Source organism: Drosophila montana, unplaced genomic scaffold (genome assembly GCF_035044405.1).
Source record: "Drosophila montana isolate Dmon_TW-CO22-7 unplaced genomic scaffold, ASM3504440v1 contig_3833_1, whole genome shotgun sequence".
NCBI classification, from domain to species: Eukaryota; Metazoa; Arthropoda; class Insecta; order Diptera; family Drosophilidae; genus Drosophila; species Drosophila montana.
In genome coordinates, this window is record NW_026998704.1 from 1,014,123 (window position 1) to 1,036,157 (window position 22,035).

General features: G+C 40.9%; 1 protein-coding gene across 2 annotated transcripts; it reads right to left on the reverse strand.

The window, feature by feature from the left end:
* Window positions 1-1,172: 1,172 nt before the first annotated feature.
* Dg (Dystroglycan) lies at window positions 1,173-22,035 on the reverse strand. 2 transcript variants are annotated; one of them, XM_064696010.1, is made up of 13 exons: window positions 21,612-22,035; window positions 11,141-11,476; window positions 10,724-10,918; window positions 10,529-10,660; window positions 10,319-10,461; window positions 8,774-8,857; window positions 8,650-8,704; window positions 6,999-8,036; window positions 5,087-5,155; window positions 4,717-5,021; window positions 3,505-4,658; window positions 3,234-3,434; window positions 1,173-3,167 (listed from the first exon to the last, which is right to left on the reverse strand). In XM_064696010.1, exons 2-13 carry the CDS (start codon window positions 11,279-11,281, stop codon window positions 2,884-2,886), a joined length of 3,801 nt encoding a protein of 1,266 aa, XP_064552080.1. In that variant the 5' UTR covers window positions 11,282-11,476; window positions 21,612-22,035; the 3' UTR covers window positions 1,173-2,883. The 2 variants fall into 2 exon arrangements, with proteins under 2 accessions (XP_064552080.1, XP_064552081.1); XM_064696011.1 differs by lacking the exon at window positions 6,999-8,036 and having other exon boundaries at window positions 21,612-22,030.

Below are 22,035 nucleotides of genomic sequence, written 5' to 3' on the forward strand. Positions count from 1 at the left end.
ACACGCACACGCATTCGACTTTTGGCCCAACGTCCTTTGATTAGAAGGTGAGAGCTAACAACGGCAACAACAAAAATTTTATATTACTTCATTATGTGTTATGCTTTTTTATTTGATATCATAATTTGCTTCAGCTGGGCTCCGGCTTGGCATTTAAATAAATTGAAATATCCCCATTCATTAGCAAAATTAGCGCAAAAATTCCAATATGCCCAAACATCAATTAAAATGGAATCAAACGCATTTTTATTTATATCAAAATATATATATATATATAAATATTTATTAGTAATTTTTATAGATGTGTATGTACGCGTGAGCGCGTGTGTGTTGCAATTAAATTTTTGCTCACAAATTGCAAACAATTTATTCATTTATTATTTATTTGTTTATTCTTGTTAATGACTTTAGGTCTTTCTTTAATAATTACCATAATTATTTAAGGGGCGGGCCACGTAGCCAAATCATTTTACCAAATATATAAACACTTTTTCCACAATTCGCTTTCAATTGATTTTTCGTTTTGGTTGTGCACACACACAATACATGATCAGAGCGCATACAATTTCTATGCACAATTATTGTTTTTTTTTATTTTTTATATTTAGTTTATTTTATGTGATTTCTTCATGTATCTAGTTCAGTTTTCTATGCTATCATTTATTGGTTCAATTAAAAACAATTTGTGTATTTAGTTATCAGTTTGTGTACTTACTTGTGGTGTGTCTGTGAGCGTGTGTGTGTTTGTGTTTGGTGTTGTCTGCGTGTGTGTTTTCCACACCAACGAACCTCGAAATAAACGCAAGCTCTTTAAGCTTCTCAGCAATCTGGCAACTCCATCAGGCAATTCGGGGGCCTATTAAGTTGGCTGCGCATGAAATTAAGATATGAAAATTGTACCTTTCAAAATGTTTTAGCAAGCGGGCAACGCCAAAAACAATATTGGCTTATTAAGTTGGTTGTGCTAGGTTTGTTAAGGATCATTTTTCAATTTCTTAGCCATCGGGCAAGTTAGTTGCGGCTGACCTAATTATAATCTGGGAATACTTGACGTCTGCTTCTAATGTGACGTCACAAGATTTTACACTCACTACATAAACGTAGTAATTATCCAATTTTATGCACATTTGCAATTAATTTCCTTAAATTAACATTAAACTTAAGAAAAAGTATTTATCTTTGGCATTTTTTATTCAAAATAAATTGATACCGTTATTGTTGTGTGTGTGTGTGTTGTTGTTGTTACAAAATACAGTGTAAATATTTTAGGCTTAATGAGCTTATACAATTTACTCAATTTAGTACACATAATCGTACATATATGCTATATGCTTAATTTAATAGGCTTTACGCCGCATTGCGGTCGCATTTTCTTTAACTTTCCTTTTTCCATTTCGTTTGTTCATTAAGTAATTTGTTTCTTATAATGGTTTTTTCATTCATTTGTTTTTTTTTTCCTCAGACAAAATATTGCTCTAACTTACATAGATGACGGTCTCGTATATAAAAATCAATGGACATACTCACTACATAGCTAAAATATGCAGTTTTTAGTACAATTCAAATGGTTCCTTCTCAAGTAATTTTAAGTTTAAGTATATATATATATGTATAAATACGTGTATATTCTAATCATATAGGGTTTTGTAAAATCAATTAATAACTAAGGGGGGCTACTTTAAGTAATGATTTGATATACTTTGTGTGTGTTTTCGTGTGTGTTGTCTGTGTGTTGTTGTAGATCATTACGTTTTGGGTTTGATTTTGGTGGTATGGAGGAAGCACTTGTGGGGCAACTATAGGAATTCGGAATATGTACTATTATTTTGATTTGTAGTTGTTTCTTTGTTTGTTTGTTTATAAATTAATTTTGTGAACGTACTCACTATTCAATTGGCAGCTGTATCGAGTATAGCATAAATTTAAAAAGTTAATCATTATAAAAACGATTGCTTCTTAAAAACTAAATGCAAAATTGAAGCGAGATGCCCCCTGCTCAAGTGACTGCCATTGTTAATATATGATATGATATAATACTAGACGGCCAACAAGTTCAAGCTGCATATAGAATGTGGCTAGCGTGTTGGCCCCCTCAACGAAAAATAGAAATTTCCTGGGCAGCGGCCAGCTTTTGAAGGGGAGAGAATTTTACAGGTGAGCTGTTGCTGCTACACTTCGGACGGTACTGGCCAAAAATAGGGACCAAACAATTCGGCTTAAATAGCTCAAGCCGAGCGTCTGTTAGCTGCACATTAATTCTTACAATAACTAAAAATAATAAATAGTTAGATACATAAAGGTCGAGCCTGGGCAAAGGGCATGGGTCAAACAGCGGCTGGCCGCGTTTCAACGTGCTTTAAATGCGCTCCTATAAAAGGGTTCGCGTGTGTGTGTGTGTGTTTTTCAAGCTCTTTCGCTTGCTTACTAAAGTGTGTGGGTTAGTGTGTGTGGGTGTGTGTGTGTGTGTGTGTGTGTGTATACATATAAGTTAAGGTACATACTAGATAAATTATATGCAGCATAGTTAGTTTTACTTAAATGTTTAGTTTTTTTTTTAGTTTTAGCTTAAGTTGTTAGCCAAGTCGCGTATTGAAATCGTTAATTGATTGTTTTACAGTTGTGTCCGTACATAATACCGTTTCATAAATATTATCATAATTGTGGGCGGGGCTGTCGACTTGCACCTCAATTCAAATTCAGAACAACTTTTGAGTTAACGTTGATAACGTTGATATCGAGGGTGCGAAAGATATCTTTGATTAAGATTGTAAATTGTTTTTGTTTTTCATTTTGTTTTTGTTAAGAATTGATTAATAGTGATTATTGTTGTTGTTGCTGCTCTTATTGTTGTTGTTGCTGCTGCTGCTGCTGCTGTTGACACATTTATGGCGATACATATGGCGGTGGCTTGCGATATGAGGGCGTTGCCGGTGATTTCCCTCGCACCTCGCGTCCACCCAGCACCACAGCCGGCGGTGGCACATACTCATCGACATCGTTGTCACCATTCATATTGGAGGTGTTGTACGAGGGCGGCAACAGTGGCGGCTTCTCATCCTTAAGTATGACTGGACTCTTGTTGCCTATTTCGGGCTTTTCCTCGAACTCGTCCTGAAAGATAACAGGTATTCCCTTGGTCCGAAACGATTTACGCTCCTCCTCATCGCCTGCAATTAGTTCGAAGATTATGTTGACTTCAAGTGCAAATATAAAGATTTGACTTTAAAACTTACCCAATTCCATTTTGCCGCTCTTGTGGCGGCGTCTATGCAAACAGCAGGCTACGATAGATGCCAGCAATATCATGACCACAATAATAACAGCGGGCAGTATGAAGGTGGCGAAATACTCATCGGGAAAGGTTGGCTTCAGGCTCGGCTCCTTGGTGCGCGGTGGTATGTACTCGTGCTGGCTGATGTCGCTGTTCTCCGCATCTAAAAACAAATAGAAAAACAGATTTACAATGTTTTCCCGTGCTATGCCCAAGCGTGTTGCTTCACTTACGATGACAGGTGCCGGAGGGCACCACCGTGAAGCTGGTCAGATTTAGCTCCGGTCCAAGTGCTTTCTTCACGCTGAGACTTGGCATCATATCGCTGCTCAGATAGATGTTGCGCGTGGCGGCCATCTCCTTGTCGGGACAGCGATTGTGCGTCTTATACAGCGAAGCATTGTAAAAGTTGACAATTGTCCCATCCGAGTCATGGTGCGTGGTAATGGAGCGCACCAAAATCTGATTGGTATTGGCATCGCCATGCAGCTGGGCAATGCGCTCCACAAATTTACGCTGCAGTTCCGCATTGAAGTTCTCGTGGCGTATGGCCAGATATGCCTTGTACAGTATGGCATAGTCCTTTTTGGGCGTATGGGTGACGACAACGACGAGCGCATCGTTGGCAGTTAGGCCGCCGCTGTCCTCGGCCATGAGCAGATACTCCTCGGTGCCAATGTCGCCGCTCTTGGGTATGCCATAGAATTCCTGATTCTTCGAATCGAACTGCAGCCAGTGGCGTGTGCTGAGCTCCTTGTGCTCCTTGGTCTTCAGCGTGAGCGTCAACTCATTGTCGTTGGGATCGTAGAACGTGTCGCTGGGCACCTTGTAAACGAGCAACTGGCCAACGGAGGCATTCACACGATCCACCTGGTTGCGCGGCATGGGCGGCAAATTCGTGGACATGTGCGTTGTGGGCTTTATTTTGGCTAGCTCAGTCTTTTGGCAAGCGCCAATTAGCTGACCCATCACAGACTTGATGCTCAGCAACGGCTGCACCAGCTGATTCAAACGCTGCACATCCAAGCGCTGCACCAGCTCATTCAGCTCCGTTTCGGGACAGTCACTGGTGGGCAGCGTCTCATTGAAGTAGATAAAGCTGGCGCTCTGCGGATCCTGCAGCGTCTGTCGTATCTCGCGCACCACCAGCGCCGAGCTGTTGCCATCCTCCAGCGTGTGCGCAACGGCCTTTATAAGCTCCAGCTGCCAGTCGATGTTGTGGCCGTGCTTCTCATTGATGCGCACCGCAATGCTGATCTCATGATTGATGGTGCGCACCGCGCGATGCTGCTGCACACTGATCTCCACAGTCTCCGTGACGCTGGCATTGCCGGAATCTGTGGCCGAGAGGCGATACTGCCAGCGCGACACGGCATCGTCCAGTGGGCTGAAAAGTAACAAGATATTCAAATAACTTTCTCAAATTCTTAAAATTAGCCGCTTACAGGCCGTAGAGCTCGCGTTTATCGGCATTGAATTGGAGCCAGGATGTGGGCTTTAGCTCGTGGCCATCCTTGTCGGTTAGCTCCAGTCGCAGATTGGTTTGATCCTCTGCATCGAAAAACGTTTCCGTGGGCACAACAAAACTGAACGACTTGCCCGACGGCACAGCCAGCTTCTGCAGACGCATTTTAATGATGGGCACGCTATTCTCCTGCCGCAGCTCCACATAATCCGTGGAGGCATCCGTCGAGCTGCTGCTCACCTCCAGCTGCGGCTGTCGGGTCGTCGTCGACGCCGACGTTGCCAGCTGAAGCATAAAATGTTGAACAATCAGTTTACGTTTAGTTTCGTTTTATTTTATGACTGACTCACCTCATTGCTGGCCAGATTGGGCACGCTGCTATTGCTGGCGGCTTCGAGGGCGTCTACAGCATCTCCTGCCTGCGAATTACAGAGAACTCATTAAATGACATACGAACTGGCTAATTGGAGTGACGCGCTTTTATTTCTTTTTTTTTTAAGTGTCATGCTTGAATAGTGTGGAGCTAAGGGCAAGCAGAGTTGTTACGGGGGTGCCACAGATACAGATACAGATACAGGTACATAGCTAAAGATACTTATAGTACAGATACATATACTATTCATGCAATACCAAGAAAAAGTGTACATGCGAGGAGATTGCGCTGTTAATCAGCGCTGATTGGCATCCCATTTCAAAAGGATAAGTGCATTAGCCGTAAACGTTGAAATCCCTTAATTGGCTTAACTAGTTGGCAATGGGAGGCGGCGGCGGCCCACGAGGGTTTACTTTGCCTGGGCTGGCCGGGGGAGATTGGCGGGGGGTTTTTGGTGCAGCTTATTAAATTTGATATATAGATATATGTTATACATATAGCTACTTTTATATGCATACAAGAGCGTGTTTGGGCGGAAGATGTATTAGTTCACCTTGGGGCTAATCGAGAGCGTGCTGTGCGCGTGCGAAGCCGTCGTCGTGGACTCGACTAACTCGATCTCGGCCAGCGTTAAACGCGTTGTGGCTGCCACATCCGCATCAGGCACATCCGTTGCTGGCGGCAGCCAGGTGCTCGGCTCGAGCTCATTTGCATTTATCTGCAGTTTGCATTTTTATTGTGTTATATTTAATTTGGATTGCAGAACAGAAATTCATGAGATAAACAGGACAAAAAGGTCATCGAAAATAAATGTGGGCAGGTTCGACAGGAGTTGATTAACGGGAAAACTAGCTAATATAATAATAAGAGGAAAACTCGCTCAAGCGCAGCAACAAGGGGCAGCAAATCTTAGAAAAGGGCTATAAATATGAAATATTACATTGAAGAAATAAATATAATAAATCGATATACCTGAGACGAAAGGTCTTTCTATATTTGTAATTAGTATAAAACGCTAAGCGCTGTGTTTATATAGAAAAATGGGAATTATTAAATATATATATAACGCAATTTTTCAATTATAACTGATAATTATCAGAACCTTTCACAGACTAATCACTTTTTGTTATTCTTAACAATTTACATGAGTTTGGAAAGTTTTTCAATAGGAACTGCTGAAAATAATAATACTATACTATTTGTGACCACAATATCTTTTATCTATTTGGGAACTATAGGAATTGCTTTGGGATATTCTATCTTTTCCAGTGCAAAAAGTTAGTATAGCTAAAAGCCGCGAAATAGCCGAAACCTTGTAAAACCTTCACCACAAGCCCTTAATATAAGAGATAATACAAATAAAGTAACTAAAACCAAAATATATAAAATATAACTATAAATAAATATCTAAACATAAAAATATTTAAGCTAATTTAATTCGAATACATAAATAATTCTTCATTTTGAATTATTTCTAGATTTTAAGGATGAACTTTCTATAACTAAATCTGCAAAAAAAAAGGAACTTTACACTTTCTAGGGATTAGATCTGCGGCAAGGTTGTACAACATACGATTTAAACAATTATGCAACACTTGTATACAACACAAACACAAGGATATATATCACATATATATACGTATACAGCTAGTTTTATATATATGTATATGCGCCGAGCTTGTCGACTGAGCGGCAAGTGGGCGGCGGCGGCGGCGGCGGCGGCGTTGGACAGGAGACAAATACAGACACATAAAAGGCTAAACAACAGTTACAATTGTCGCACAACGAGAGACATAAAGAGATACATACATACACACACACACGCACAGAGAGACACACTCAAGCACACAAACATACGTACACTCAGGCACACACAAAAGCGACATTACCTTTGGCGTTTGTGATTGTGTTGTTGTTGTTGCTGTTGTTGTTGTTGGCATAGTTGCAATTGTTGTTGTTGTTGTTGTTGTTGGTGATGATGATGATGAAGTTGCTGGGTATAATGACGTTGAAGATGATGATGGTGCAGTTTCTGTTGTTGTTGTGAGAGTGTTAGCCATATCAAAGTCTACGACACTTGGTGTGCTTGGTGGACCAGCGGCTGAGGCTGAAGCTGATGCGGAGGCTGATGCTGTGGCTGGGGATGTGATGCCAGGAGGAACAGGATTACTTCCGCTGCTGCTGCTGCTGGTGGAGGTGGTGGTGGTGGTGGTGGTGGAGGAGGCAGACGATTCGACAGTTTCGATGGTTGATGCAATCGCGGGGGATGAGGATGGGGAGTAAATGCTTGGATGGGACATGGAGGAGCTGGCATCGTATGGTGAAAATGACTCAGACTCGGTTTGGGCATGGACAAACGCTGGCATAGGTGTGCCTGGTGTGGCAGGTGTTAAATTGTTGTTGTTGTTGTTGTGGTTCGTGGTCGTATGTGAGGTGCTCGTTGCAGCGTGCTCAGCTACATCAACAGCGACGGCCGCAGTGTCAACCTGGTTGTTGTTGTTGTTGTTGTCTTCTGCGTCTAGGTTTACCGTTGCCATGGAGGAGCTACTGCTGCTGCTGCCAGGCGCAGCTGTTGTTGTGGTTGGCTGCAGCTCCTGCTCCAGCTGCTGTTGCTCGCGGCCCGTTTTGAGTTCCAGCTCATTGCCGAGCCCATTTTCATTCTCCACAATCACCGGCGCTGCGGGCACGCCCAGCTGTTGCCTCTGCGGCGTCTGGCCCAGCTGCTGCAGCTCAACATCCTCAACGTCCTCGACATCATCGTCGACATTGAGCACCGGCAGCTCCTTGATATTCTTGGTATTCTCAATGGTTTTGCTAATGACAGACTCCAATTTGGAGACACTTTCTTCGATTTCCTCGTCCAATTTGCTAGCTGGCAAGGAGGATGCCGAGGAGCTGGCCATGCCCGGGTTCTCCTCGTGCTCCGACTGCGGATTAGTTGTGTGTTGTTCATGATGGTTGTTGTTGTTGTTGTTGTTAGAGTTGTTTTTGTTAGTTTATGAATAATCAACATTCATATTGCAATGTCAGTAACAGTTAAGTAAATGAGCACAGCGAGAGAGAGAGAGAGTTAGAGAGAGATATTGAGAAAGGAGAATGTAAACGGCAAAAAAAAACGAGAGAGAGAGAAGAAAAGACGAGAACACCATATGATGAATTACATATACACAATGTTAAAAGAGAGTCGTATCATCAAAATTCATTGATATATATGTATATATAAAATATGGGTATATGTGAGTATTTTGTGATCTGTGTGTGGGAATTTCGTGTGTCCTTTGCAGTTATCAACAAAGTGCAGTAACAAACATAATAATAATCATGAGCTGCCGTAAATTATAAACGAATGTACTTAAACGAATTGGTCTGTATAGTCGTATATATATATATATATATATATATAATAATAGGTTATACATAATAACATAAAACTGTTTGTCACATCCAACCAACAGTTAAAACCTCGGGTAATCCAAAACACCACAAAATGAAAAAATAAACCAGAAAGACAACCTCCAAATTCTCAAATTGAACACTCACCGCGCCATGGTGATGTCGATGCGCATGCGATGTGGGCACAACCGTGACTAGTTCACTGGAAAAAGAAAAAATAGTAAAAAAGTTAGTCAAAATTGTCATAAGTTTCGGCATGAGTAATACTTACGCGGCCGGGTCTTCGTCATCCTCGCCATAGTCGTAGTCATCCTCGTCGCCGCTGCCCTCCGACTGACGTCGCTTTCGTTGGGATCTGCAAGTGCAAGCAGCATGAATGAATCAGTGACAGCAAATCAACCAGTCTTGCGAGTGCTCGCATATATATATTTGAAAGTCAACTTCCATTTGGTTGCAAGTCCAGTTAACCAAATGGAAATCAGAGATAAATACAGACTCTTGTACACACTTTCACTCGCTCATCAGCTTTGTATTTGGATGAGTTTAACACAACAACCAAGTACTTGATTTATTCCACTTTGGTTACATTCGCTTAATTGGGTTTTTGTTTAAGACAATCAACTACTTGGTATTTAGAAATGCAAGACATTTATTTGCTTTGCTTGGGCAACCTATTAAAGTGCCAACCTTTTTGATACGAATTATATGTTTCGGTTTGCAGACCTGAACACAAGTACTTGGTATTTACAAATATTTGAATTGAGCATGAAAGCATTTGTTAGGATTCTCACATATATTTGCTTAGTATTTGACTAAACAATTGTTTGGCATTATTAGATGGATATCATGTGCTCAAACGAGTATCGGTTATTAACTTAGCCCATTCAAGTACTTGATTCATATTATAATGTAACATTCGCTTGATTGGGTTTTTGTTTAAGACTCTTCGCAACGAAGTGCTTGGATTTTAGAAATGCAAGCCATTCATTCGATTTGCTTAGGCAACGTTTTAAGATCAACCTTTTTATACCCTGAACCCATTGAAAATGGGTAAACAGGGTATAATGTATTTGTGCCACTGTATGTAACAGGCAGAAGGAAGCATCTCTGACCCCATAAAGTATATATATTCTTGATCAGTATCAATAGCCGAGTCGATCTAGCCATGTCCGCCTGTCTGTCTGTCCGTCTGTGCGTATGTATGAACGCAAGGATCTCCGAACCTATAAGAGCTAGAGACTTGAAATTCTAGCTGAAGGTCCTCCTAGTCCCCGCGCAGATCGAGTTTGTTTCCGATATTCGATAACTTGTCCAGTTTCCAAGTAATCGATAAAAATCGATATCAAAATCCAGTTTTTTGAGCAATTTCGACAAATAATATGAGCTAGAGTCACCAAACTTGACATGTGGCTTCTAGAATAGTATATATATATCAAGTATCTTTCATTTTATACCTATCGCATGTTCGAAGAAGAGGGTACAGGGTATCCCCTAGTCGGGAGCTCCCGACTAGAACGTCTTACTTGTTTGAATCTATCTGAATTAAAATATTTTTAACAAACTAGCTACCAATTATATGTTTCGGTTCGCAGAGCTGAACGCAAGTACTTGGTATTTACAATTATTTGAATTGGGCGTGAAACATTTGCTTAGTATTTGACTATCTAATGCTAATCAATAGCAATTGTTTGGCATTAATAGATACATATCATGTGCTCAAGCAAATATCGGTTAATAACTCAAAACATTCACTACAATACGAATGCACTCATTTCTAGCTCTGCTACGCTCTCTTTACTCCTATCCAAGTCCCTACCTGGACTTCAATTCCTTGCGCCATATAAACCACAGGCCAAAGTTCTCCTCCGTTAGGGCGCCAATGGTGCCATCCTTGATTTGGTGGGGTATCTGCTTGGCTATTGGCTCACCCATGCTGAAGTAACTCGAGCCACAGCCGATCTGCAAAGATTTCGGGCAAGGATTTATTCACCATGTCGCAAAGTAAATTTCAAATTTAATGACTTACCATAAAACTGGCGCGACCCAAACGACGATTCGCAGTTTCCACATGCTTTTGGCCCTTGCCGCCCTTGCGCATGGCCAGCTTGTGCATGTTGCCCAGTTCCCGTTTCGAGACCGAATCCAACGTAATGAATTCCTGCAAGTAAGAGAGGGCATGGCATGAGAATTATATACATAATCAGGCACTTGCTAGACTCACCTTGGGTATGGCAAAGAACTTGGCCAATTTGGCTTGAACATGCGCACGCTTGGCCAGGCTAAGTTCGCTCCAGTCGTGCTTCCTCAGGAGCAGCGAGAGCACAATCTCCGGCTGTGACTGCTGGCAGTGCATTAGCTCTGTCACATATGGATCCTGCTGGTAGGCGGGCGCATCTTTGGGCTCTATGACGGGCACCTACAAAGAAACCCGCACAAGAGTTCAATAAGTTAACAATGCTGAGTTGCAGCAGTTGCAGTTGCAGTTGCACTCGCCGCGGCAGTCATTCGTCGGCATTTTCAAGTGAAATGTGTCAGGCATCATCAATCAAAATTAACCGACAAATGACAGGCCGCAGTCCCAAATGAAGTTGCAACAAAGAAGCGCATTGTGTGGCATCTTTCCCTTCCTCCCGCTCACCTGAGAGTCGTTCACATTGAAGTCCCGCTCAGCGTTTGCCGCCGCCGCCGCCAGCAGCAAACAGAGCAATAAAATTGGCCACGTTGCGCCTCGATTGCACTTCGCTGATAAGACCGACGACCTCATAATGGCTAGGTTCATAATCTATATAGACCAAAACCGACTTCGATATGGAATACAATTTCAAAATTCGTTATTCGTTACGGGGCGTTAAACAATTCCAAAGACTGCTCGATGCAGGGGTTGATCAAATTAATGTTTTTCGACTCGTTGTAGTTTTATTTTTGTTGTTGTTGTTATTTATGTTGTAGTTGTTGTTGTTGTCGTTTACGTCATCTGCAAAAGAGAAGCAAGGCATCAAATTTATGAGAATTATGAATAGATGTGTCACTTATATAAGCATAAAGGTCTCGCCTCGTTAGTGCTTAATTATCATTGGGATGCAGATACAGATAGTTATAGCCAATTGGGTCACCCAACCACAATTTGTAGACCATTCATAGGCTTAACAAAAAGAAAACTATGCCCAAGCAACTGCTATACGTATACGTAATTAACATAAACAACTGTTTTCCACATTTGTTGATGTTGCTTTTCCCCCCGCCCTCTCTCCCAAAGCATATTCGAGTGGAAATTAGCGCCTGATCGGTTTGATCTTTGGGTGAATAACATGAAAATGGAAAGTTGTTAATAAATGCGAGTGTTTACAAAAGCTTTAAGTGGGCAGCACATATTTTGAACCTTTGTTGTTTTTCTTTTTTAAAACATAGAATATGTTCTAGCTTTCTTTGTCCAATCCATTTCCGGCTGTATGCAATCATTGACAGCATTTCATAAGACCTAGCTTTTGACTTGGACTAGGAATGGTTAGAAAAATGGGTGGATGTTTCAAATTTGAAACAAAAGCTTCAGCTGGACAAGTCCGATAAAGACAAATAACTTACTTGACTTCATGAAAATCGCAGAGAAAGGCGATAAATATGAGAAGACAAAAACAAGTGGCTTTAAAGAGCTTACAGAAGGAAGGAACAAGTGTATTGAAGAGCTAACAAATAAAGAAAGAGATAAAGAGCGAGAGAGAGAGAGAGGGAGAGGGAGATAGAGCGAGCGAGAAAGAAAGAGAGGACGGAAGTCAGAAAAAGCAGGAGAAATTAAATTAAAGAAATATCTGCAAATCCTTTAAAGGAATTCCTTAGACTAAGTTCCAAACAAACAAGAAATCAGCACACTAATTTAACATATTTAAATGCCTTTGCTAACATTCTCCAATAAACAGCTGCATGTTGTAAAATTACGACTTAAACTTGCTGAATCAAAGCTAAACAACAATGTCAATAATTGACAGCAACAATTGACAATTGTTTTTATTAAAGATACTAAACCAAATGCAACATTCCAAATGTTTAAAGCATGCCTCATGCTTTCACTTGCATTTATATTTGTAAGTCTTATGTGAATTTCTCGCGAATGCTTTGCGAGCTGTTTATCAAAAGCGAATAAATACTTGTCATATTTGATAAGATTGTCGAGCAGAAGAGAAAACAGCAAATGAATTCCATTGATACGCTGAATATGCTGCATTTAATCTGTCTAACGACGTCTGCATTCCATTTAAACCAGACTTATCAATGGCTGCGTTTATTTATAGAGGAGCTCATTGTAAGTCCCGTGCCCAAAACAAACATTCTCAGCACTCGAATGGGGCCACATATATCGCCCCGAGTACTCAAATTCGTGATGGGTCGAATGTGGCAAAATGACTTAGGATGCGTGCAATACTAATAAAAAATTGGAAACGACTTAATTGAGGCATTAAATATGTCAACGCGCACAGCAAAATACCAGTTGGAGCCGCGGGCCAGGCCAAACCAGGCAATTAATGATAAACGCAACAAGCTGAGCTAAGGAGGAAAAAGCCACAGATGAATTATCCGCACAGCTGGAGACGTTAGTTGGGATAGCACCTAACATAAATATAGCGATATGCATGGAAGTTTTTAATGCTGTCTATAAGATATTTCATTTCATTGCATTTTTATAGCCCGACTAAATTTAATGGATATAAAAAGAAGTTTATCATAGAGCGTATTTACAGAGAATAAAATGAGTCGGAATCTATGAAATCTTCAGAACTCTCTAAATAATATGAATCAAATAATTAGGAAGACACGACCCTTAATAAATAAAAGGCTAGAAAAAAATGCATTTCTTTTCTTTCTTGATCAAAACTCTGCAAATATATTACATTTTATTCATAAAAAAGCGATAAAGAAGCGATATGCTGGCCTGCTAAACGTGACAAATTGCAAGCAGTTGCTCCACAATTAAATACAACAAATTCTATAAGCTCTTTGTTTTCTTCTTCTTATTTGTTAGCTGTGTGGGGTATCTTGAAGTCGAGCATTCTTGACTCGAGCACTTTTACTTGTCTCAACTTGTAGTCGCACTTGCAGCCAATTTGTTTGTTTTCAAAATGGGCAGCAAAATTAATTGAACAGCTCGTTCCGTCTACTGCCTAGCATAGCAATGAATAGGGAGTTGAGAATATATACATATATATATATATATAGAAGAGAAGGGCTGTAGAAAGCAGGGGGCGTGGACTGGAGAGGGGCAATGAGAACTGAGAAGTGAGAAGTCAGAGTCGGGCACAGGCAATATGCCACAAATAGATGAACTTAAAATGCAGCCAAGCATGCCGGGGCCATCCGTCAAGTTGGCAGCAGTTTTGGCATGAATGAGAATGAGGCACACACAAACACACACACACACACACACACACACACACACAGTTGTTGTGAGTGTTGTTGTTGTGTATGCAAATGAATTAGCATTGCGCCAAATGCAAAACAGTCAGAGACAACACAGAGAGAGAAAGGGCGAAAGAGAGAGAGACAGAGAGACTGGAGAAAAACAATACAAGACTAACAGAAGAGAAACAAGTTTTCTGTATGCTGTGCATGTGTATGTGGAGTGTGTGTGTGTGTGTGTGTGTGTGTGTGTTTGTTAATGTTGCAACTGCAGCCAAAGCCAGAGTTCAATGGAGTCGAGAGTTCAGTTCATAAATTGAACAAACAAAAGCAAACTAATAAAGGTATAAAGCCATAGACATAGAACAAAAGGCGCCAATCCATAAAAACTCAACATCATCATCATCATGATGATGATGGGGATGGGGCATAATGATGTTGCAGCTGCTGCTGATGTTGCGCCCACGCCGTGATGAGGGCCACAGCGGTTGCTATTCAAGTGCCGCACAAAGACATATCGCTATCTATAATATGATTAGCCATGCATTTAGTGCTGAGTGGCACTCGAAGCATGCTGCATGCTGCATGTTGCATGCCACCCGCCTGCCCGCCTGCCTGCTGCGGGCATTTCATTATCTCGCTCCACATGCGGCCAATGGGGCCAAAGTGCAGCCAATTAGCTTTACATTTAAGCGACTTCAAGTGGGCGGCAAGGTGCTGCATCCTATACAAAGCTTAACTATAAATGCGTCCGTGTGTTGTGGCTGCTGCTGCATTCTGCATGCTACATGCTGCATGCTGCATGTTGCTGCTACGTGACACAAAAGTGTTGATTCTTTGCGGCAACAACTTTCAACTGCAGCGGCAAACAAAGAACTTCTTTCTTTAACCAGCCAACAAAGTGAGCGCATAAACAAATTTATTTTCATTATGACCGCACGCACACACGCACGCACACACACACACACAGATACACACACTCGCACACACCCACAGATACACACTCGCACACACACACCCAGTTCATGGGCCAAGCTGTAGCTGCGCCTACTTATGGGCCGCACGCTGAAACTCGACTTTTAAGAATTCTTTGGCCGCGGCTTACGCAGAATTTGACTTATGTTTCGAATACCCTGTAAGCAAGTGGCATATGGGGTGTATGGGTGCAGCGAATAATTGTTTATACTGATTGACTGATTGATTGACTGACTGATTGACTGACTGACTGACTAACTGATTGACTGACTGACTGAATGACTGATTGGCTGAATGATTGACTGATTGATTGACTGATAGATTGACTGACTAAAAGATTGACTGCCTGGTTGATTGACTGACTGAATGACTGACTAACTGATTGACTGTTTTTACAGCACACCCCTTAAGAGTTAGATCTTGTACTATTTCTACCTTAAGAGCTGTCAGAAGTCGAGTTTTTTGGAAAATTCCACCCGCAAGTGTGAAATAAACACGGAAGAGAGCTCGTATGAACAATTTTTGTTTACCAATTGATCTGAAAACGCATCAAAAATGCAAAAATGCAACGCTTGGTAAAAAAAATACTGCTCATAGTTTGTGTGGAAAAGTTTTAACTTATGTTTCATTGACATCAATGATTTTATAATTTTCCAAAATAAAAGTAAGAGCTTAATAAATGCATGTAACAAAGATTTGAATATTTCCGCAACGTGATAAATTGACGGAGCATGGTAAAAGTTAAAAAAATAATTATATTAATATTAAAACTGTTTATTCTTTTTTCATTTCTTAAATTCAGCTAAGCACAGGGTATTTTCATGGTCGCTATCAATTAAATGCATTTACTTTTTTACTTGTTATAAGTTATTTCATATGTTGCGTTTTCCAAGAAATAATAAAAAACAATTTCTTTCAATCTTGTGATGCAGCTTTCACCCTTCGCTGCCCACTTCCCAATGCTATCTCTCTTTCTCTCTCTCCCTCTCTTTCCCTCTCATTCTCTCTCGCTGAGTTAGTGAGGCAGCTTTAATTAATTCGATGCCCCGCAATGGGCGCGTCTCCAATGAACTTTTAATGGATTGTTTGTTGCTTGTATTTTGTTTACGCTGCTGCCTGATTGAAAAAATTGTTATATATACATAAACATACATACATACATAAGCTGATGTATGTGTACATACATATTTACACACATGTGTGCAAGTTGTATTCTTCTCCGATGACAACGCATGTTTGACCCACAATCTTGTCGTTGAAAATAGACCGCCGCCCCCCGTTCTAGCCTATTGCCACGCCCCCCCCCCCCCCTCCTTCCGTCAATCTATGTGTATCTGCAATGAACTGGAACCGGACCCTGGAAAAATAGGGGGCTGCCATGGTCCGCATACAAGTACAAAAACATATTGAAAGCAGGCCACAATTACCAAAAATAGAACCCAGTTCAGTTCAGTCAAATTTTTTCCTCCATCAATTCGATCCAGACAGGCGTGTCGCATTTTTTCAAAACAAATTTTTAATAGCTTACTTAAAATAAAAATAAAAAAAAACTAACAAAAAAACTAACAAAAAAACTGCAAAGCAATGCAATTTATTTTGCATTTTATGCACCAAAAAAAAAAACAACTTGTGGAAATTTAAGGAGCAGTCGCTGACACAGATAGAAAAATTTGAGAACTCAGCAATGTGCTGTTAGGCGGGGCAAATTTGAATTTAATTGCAGTGGAATTTCAGAATGTTTAGACGAAGCGAAAGAGGAAGAAAAACAATCAGAAGACATATGTTATACGGCAGCAATATGATATTAAAGTCTTATAAAGTACCTATTCTTATTTCCCTTTTTTGGATTGGTTTAAAGATATAATATATAATAATATAATATAATCTTTTAATTACACTTTTAATAATATAATATAATATAATATAATCTTTTAACTAAACTTTTAATAATATAATATAATATATATATATATTATATAACAATTTTATGTTTATGTTTTTAATATAATGGAATGTGTATTTTATTTTCCATTAACGGATTTTAATTGATATTCAAGGATTTTAAATAATTTTACATTCAGAGAACAAGTTCACAACAGACCTTCAATCCAAACCTTCCCCAAAAGACATTAATTACTAAAGCAGAATATATATATCTGTTCATATCTTACTTATCTTATCTTTTTTTTGGACTCAAAGGTAGCCAATTCGTTTTAAAAGCATAAACAACAACATGTCAATATACTTATGCCACGTTTAAGTGCTTCGACTGACCTGTAATAAATATTTGACCATATTTAAATACATCTAGTTCATGTGGAACTCCTCCTTTTATATAATCAACTAAATTCAACCCCTTTTAACCTAATTTAAAAGTTAAAGTCATCTAATTAAAATAAAAACGTTTCTAGTTCTGCCACAGGCTGAAGCCAAAAGCCGGCCACATGTTGGGCATTAAATATGAGTTGAAAGTTTTGAACAATTATCTGCTTATTGTGATATGCATATTCATGTGGACAGGGCCAGATATGATAACACTTTTAAGATATGCACAAAACGAAAAGATAACAAAGTTTGTGGTAGAATGATGAAATGTAACCCAATTTCCGGCGATTGCTCAATCCGCAACGAGCTCAAGAAATCTTGAGCAATGAGCCGGAATGCCATGCGAGCTGAAAGCGAATACAAAAGAAAAAATAGGTGCTAACCCGCAGCTGGTAAAAGCTGCAACGGCACGTAGCCCACTGTGTGGCACGCACACGGAGGCAGTCAACCAGGCGGCACCCCGAAAATCGAATCACCAGCAGCTCGGCAGCTGGCGTCGCGACGGAGATGCAGCTCTGATGATGATGCTCACAATTTTGTGATAGAGTTTAATTGACTGTAATTGGACTATGACGATGACGGCGACAACGTTGTTATTTTGGCGTGACTTGCAGGCCCGTGCCACGCCCCCTGCCCAATCCAATTTGGGTTCAATTTGATTTGAAATTAAGACAAACACAACTTAAGGAAATTGAGCCGCAGCGGCAGCAACAACAACAACAACAACGATTGCAACAAAGTAAGAAAGCTTGCGTCAAGAGTGCTCGACAAAACTATACCCTGTACTCGATAATCGGGTGTGCTTTTTAATACGTCTCTTGCAATTCAATGAATATTGTTTTCTGAATAAAAAAGTGCTCGACCGAGGAATACCCCGTACCCAAGCGAACTTTGTCACTCGACCAAGGAATACCTCGTACCCAAAGCTCACTCTCTCTCTCTCTCTCTATCACTCTCTCTCTCTCTTTCTCAGTCAGTCGCTTGCTCTTCATTTCTCCTTCGTTCGCCATCTCTATATTTCCATCTTCCACTTCCGTAATTCGCACATCCCTTCCTCTCTCGATCTCTTTACCCCACACTTGCTTCGCCGTAACTCACTCTTTTCCTGTCTAGCTTTTTAAAATCGCTCTTCTATACGATTCTCACAAAGTCAAGTAAGCTTTACAGGCTTGATAACATTATATTAGTTATTTAACAGGAACTTTATATAACAAACTGGCATACACTGGTATACTTTTACTGTAAGCATCTCTTACTTTGCCTTCCTCTTACTTTATTCATTTTTTACATGATATCATGATACTCGTTTACTCAATATGATATAGTGCTCGGACTTTACTGATTAAGAATGTATATATATGCTTTATGGGGTCGGAGTAACACACTTCATGACAAAAGTATAGCACCCTCTCGAAGAGTATACGAATTGACAATATATTTGGGCTCACTATCGATGAGTTGTCGCTGTATTTGATTAATGTGCTAAGTTGATTAGTAATCACGTGGCAAAGTGTCGCCGGCAACGCGATGTGCAACTGGAGCCGCCGAAACGAACGGAGCCACCGGAGCGACCGGAGCCAGTGGGAACACTGGGGCCATTGCACCATGGCAATCCGATGCGATCCAATGCGATCCAACGCGAGGCGATGTGAAACGATACTTTTGCCAAGTCACAACAAAAATATTTTTGCGTGGGGCCAACACAGTGCAGATGTGTGTGTGCAGGGTCGCCATTTTGGCCAGAGAGTGTGTGTGTTTGTGTGCGGAGTGTGGCGGGTGTGCGGCTGGGTGCAGTGTGCGGCGGCGGCGGCGTTGAAGTTGCAACGTTGACAGACGCCACAATCGCAAACTCGGCGAATCCAATGCGCGAGCGAGCTGTTCGCTTGCATGCATAATGGATGACAACTAAAGTTGTTGTCGTTGTTGTTGTCGTTGTTGTTGCTGTTGTTGTTGCTGTTGTCGCTTAAATATGTTTTTTCTTATTTTTTTCAAAAATTGTATGTATATTTCCAAAAAAAATAAGACAGAAAAACCAAACAAATGCTAAAAACAAACACACAACGCACAGCAAAAACTCGACAACGGCTGTCGACTTCATCAACGCCTCCTCCTCCTCCTCGTTGTTGTTGCTGTTGTTGTTGTTCTCGCTGTTGTTGTTGCTGTTGCTGCTCCAGCAATGCGTTGCCGGTTCGAACAACAGCTGCTGCCTTTATACGAATAGATCCATATGTATTTTTGTACTCCAACAGCCCATGGAGCAGAAGAAAAAATAAACACGTAAAACAACAGCGAATTTGTAAGAGCTTAAGCGAGGCACAACGAAATGCGCAATGCTCTTAAGAAAATTGAAAATTGCATAGATAGAAGACAATTTGACGAATCTTAAGCACAAGATTCGCCTCCTAACATTGCATTTAAATTATTGCTTTCACTTTTTCTATTCCTTTTTGTGCGTCATCCTTAAACGTTTAGCCAAGTGGAATTTCGGTTGAAGAATCGACCAAATGGAAAGCGTCTGAATTTATTTAACGCGTGCATTTAGAGCATTTCCGTGTGCGATTCCTCTTTGCGTGTCATTCTTAAACGTTTTACTACTACAGAATCAAACAACTGTAAATTGAAATTTGAATTTCATTACATGTTTAGGATATATCCTAATTCGTTAGAAGTTATATTTTCTATCAAAAAAATTAGTGAATCGTATTGTAATTAATTGAAGAATCTATCTATATAAAACATTAAAATTATTAAGATAAAGTTTAGATCTAACTTAAATTGTTGATTGAAAAATAAAGCTTACGGAATATTCCTTATTATTTTATAGATAATTGGGTTAAAATAAGATAATAAAACACATTCTTAAAATGTAAATGTTCTTGTAATTTCTGGAAAAACACACCAACCATCAAAGAACTTAATAAACTATTTGCAGTTAGGGTATTTGACCAAAAAGGCATGCAGTGGCTTGTATATTTGGAATATGTATGGTCAACATGCCAGAGAGGAAGTCAGCCAAGAGAAACACACAGAACTGGGCATGAGGCATGCCGGCATGCAAAGAAGAAGAACAAGAGTAAGAAAGAGGCGATAGAAAGTGTAGGGTATACACATGCTTAAATGCCAGACGCCGGACAATGCCTGCCAGCATTATAATTATATAAAACACAGCTGGTGCTGGAATTGAAATGCGTGCAGATGACAAGTCGCATCGCATCGAGGCAGACTGGCAGAACCAGGCGACCAGCAACCATGTCAAGTGACGCCCTCGCCATTAGCGGGCAGCAAATTGACGCCGTCTGATTAAAAACGCATCAAATAAGACTAAACGATGGCAGAAAGAGAGGGAGAGGGCTAATGGGTGTGTGAATAAATGGGTATAGGAAAACACAACCTATGCCAAATGCTCGTAAAAGTAATTTTGTTGCACACACACACACGCACTCGAACACCCTGTACAAGGGAAGGAAAAGACAAATAAGGAACCAGACATTGCGGGACAGGGTGCAGGAAGAAAAGGGACAACCCCCTTTTTTTGGCCACGCACACAGCGAAGCAGCAGCATCCGCCAAAAAAAAAACAACAACAAGAATTGCTAATGCTTTGTGCGTGTATTTGTGTTAGCACACACACACACACGCACGCACACGGCTAAAATCAGTGCGGGTACGTCGCAGTCGCAGTCGCAGCTGGCGTCGCCGTCATGCGGCTGAGTGCCGTCATCAAAACACACACACACACACATAGAGACTCACGCAAGTAATGTGAGTGAGTGATAGAGGGGGGCGGGGTGGCTGGCTTCCAAAAAGGGCTGCTGCTGTGACAGCTCCCAACGCATTGCTGATTGCAGAAATCTGTTAAATGAAAACTGGTCGAGTTTTCTTCTCGTTTTTTTTTTGTATTTTTATTCAACATTTGTTGATGGACAAGAACTAAGACACACGTACGCAAACACACACATACATAAGCTCTGCATCAGCAACACCAACAACAAGTCAGCTTGTTGGGGCGTCTCTCATCTCGCATCTCGCTCGTCGCTTCCGTGTTTCGAAATTCAATTTATGTATACTTTATGAGGTTGCCCCGCATATTGTGGGGCGCGTTGCCAGACGCGTTCCATGCCGCATTCGGACGTCGACAGCGCCGTTGGCGTTGGCATCGCCGGCTGCCGCCGCTGCTGCTGCCGTTGGCGCTGCCTGGGCTCCATGAAGCCAGTGAGGCATGGAAAATTGCAAGTTCAGGAAAATCGATTTTCCTGTTGTATATTTGGCTAGTCTAGGAATGCTGGGTTTACTTTTTTCAATTTTGCCTGCTTATTAGGCTAATTAGCGTGCAGAAGCAAGCACATGCACACTCCTGCACACACACATACGGTTGCAGTTAGAGTAAAAATAAAATGCATTTCCACACACACATAAACTTACCTCTGGCCGCCGCTGCTGCTGCTGCTGCTGGCGCGCTGCACCGTTTTCTATTTAAGTTTTTCGCAAATTCATGTATTAAACGCACTTCAATTTCGTGTTCTGCTGCTGTGTTGAAGATTCTGCTGCCAAAATTCTGTTTTCAACACACACACACAAATTTACTCACACACGGCAGCTGCACTTGCATATACACGCACACACATATAAATATGATGAATGGTATGTAGGGTTTTTCACTTGCAACTTTGAACTCTGACACGAATTAAAAACCTCTATGTATTTACAACCGCGGCGCGTAAATTACTTAACGTGAAGTGAAGTCTTTACATGGTTTCCGAGCGAGCTTTTCACTTTTTCTAGTATAACAACATACAAAACACACGGCTCCAACGCGTTTTATTGTTGGAGCAAACGACGGCACTTG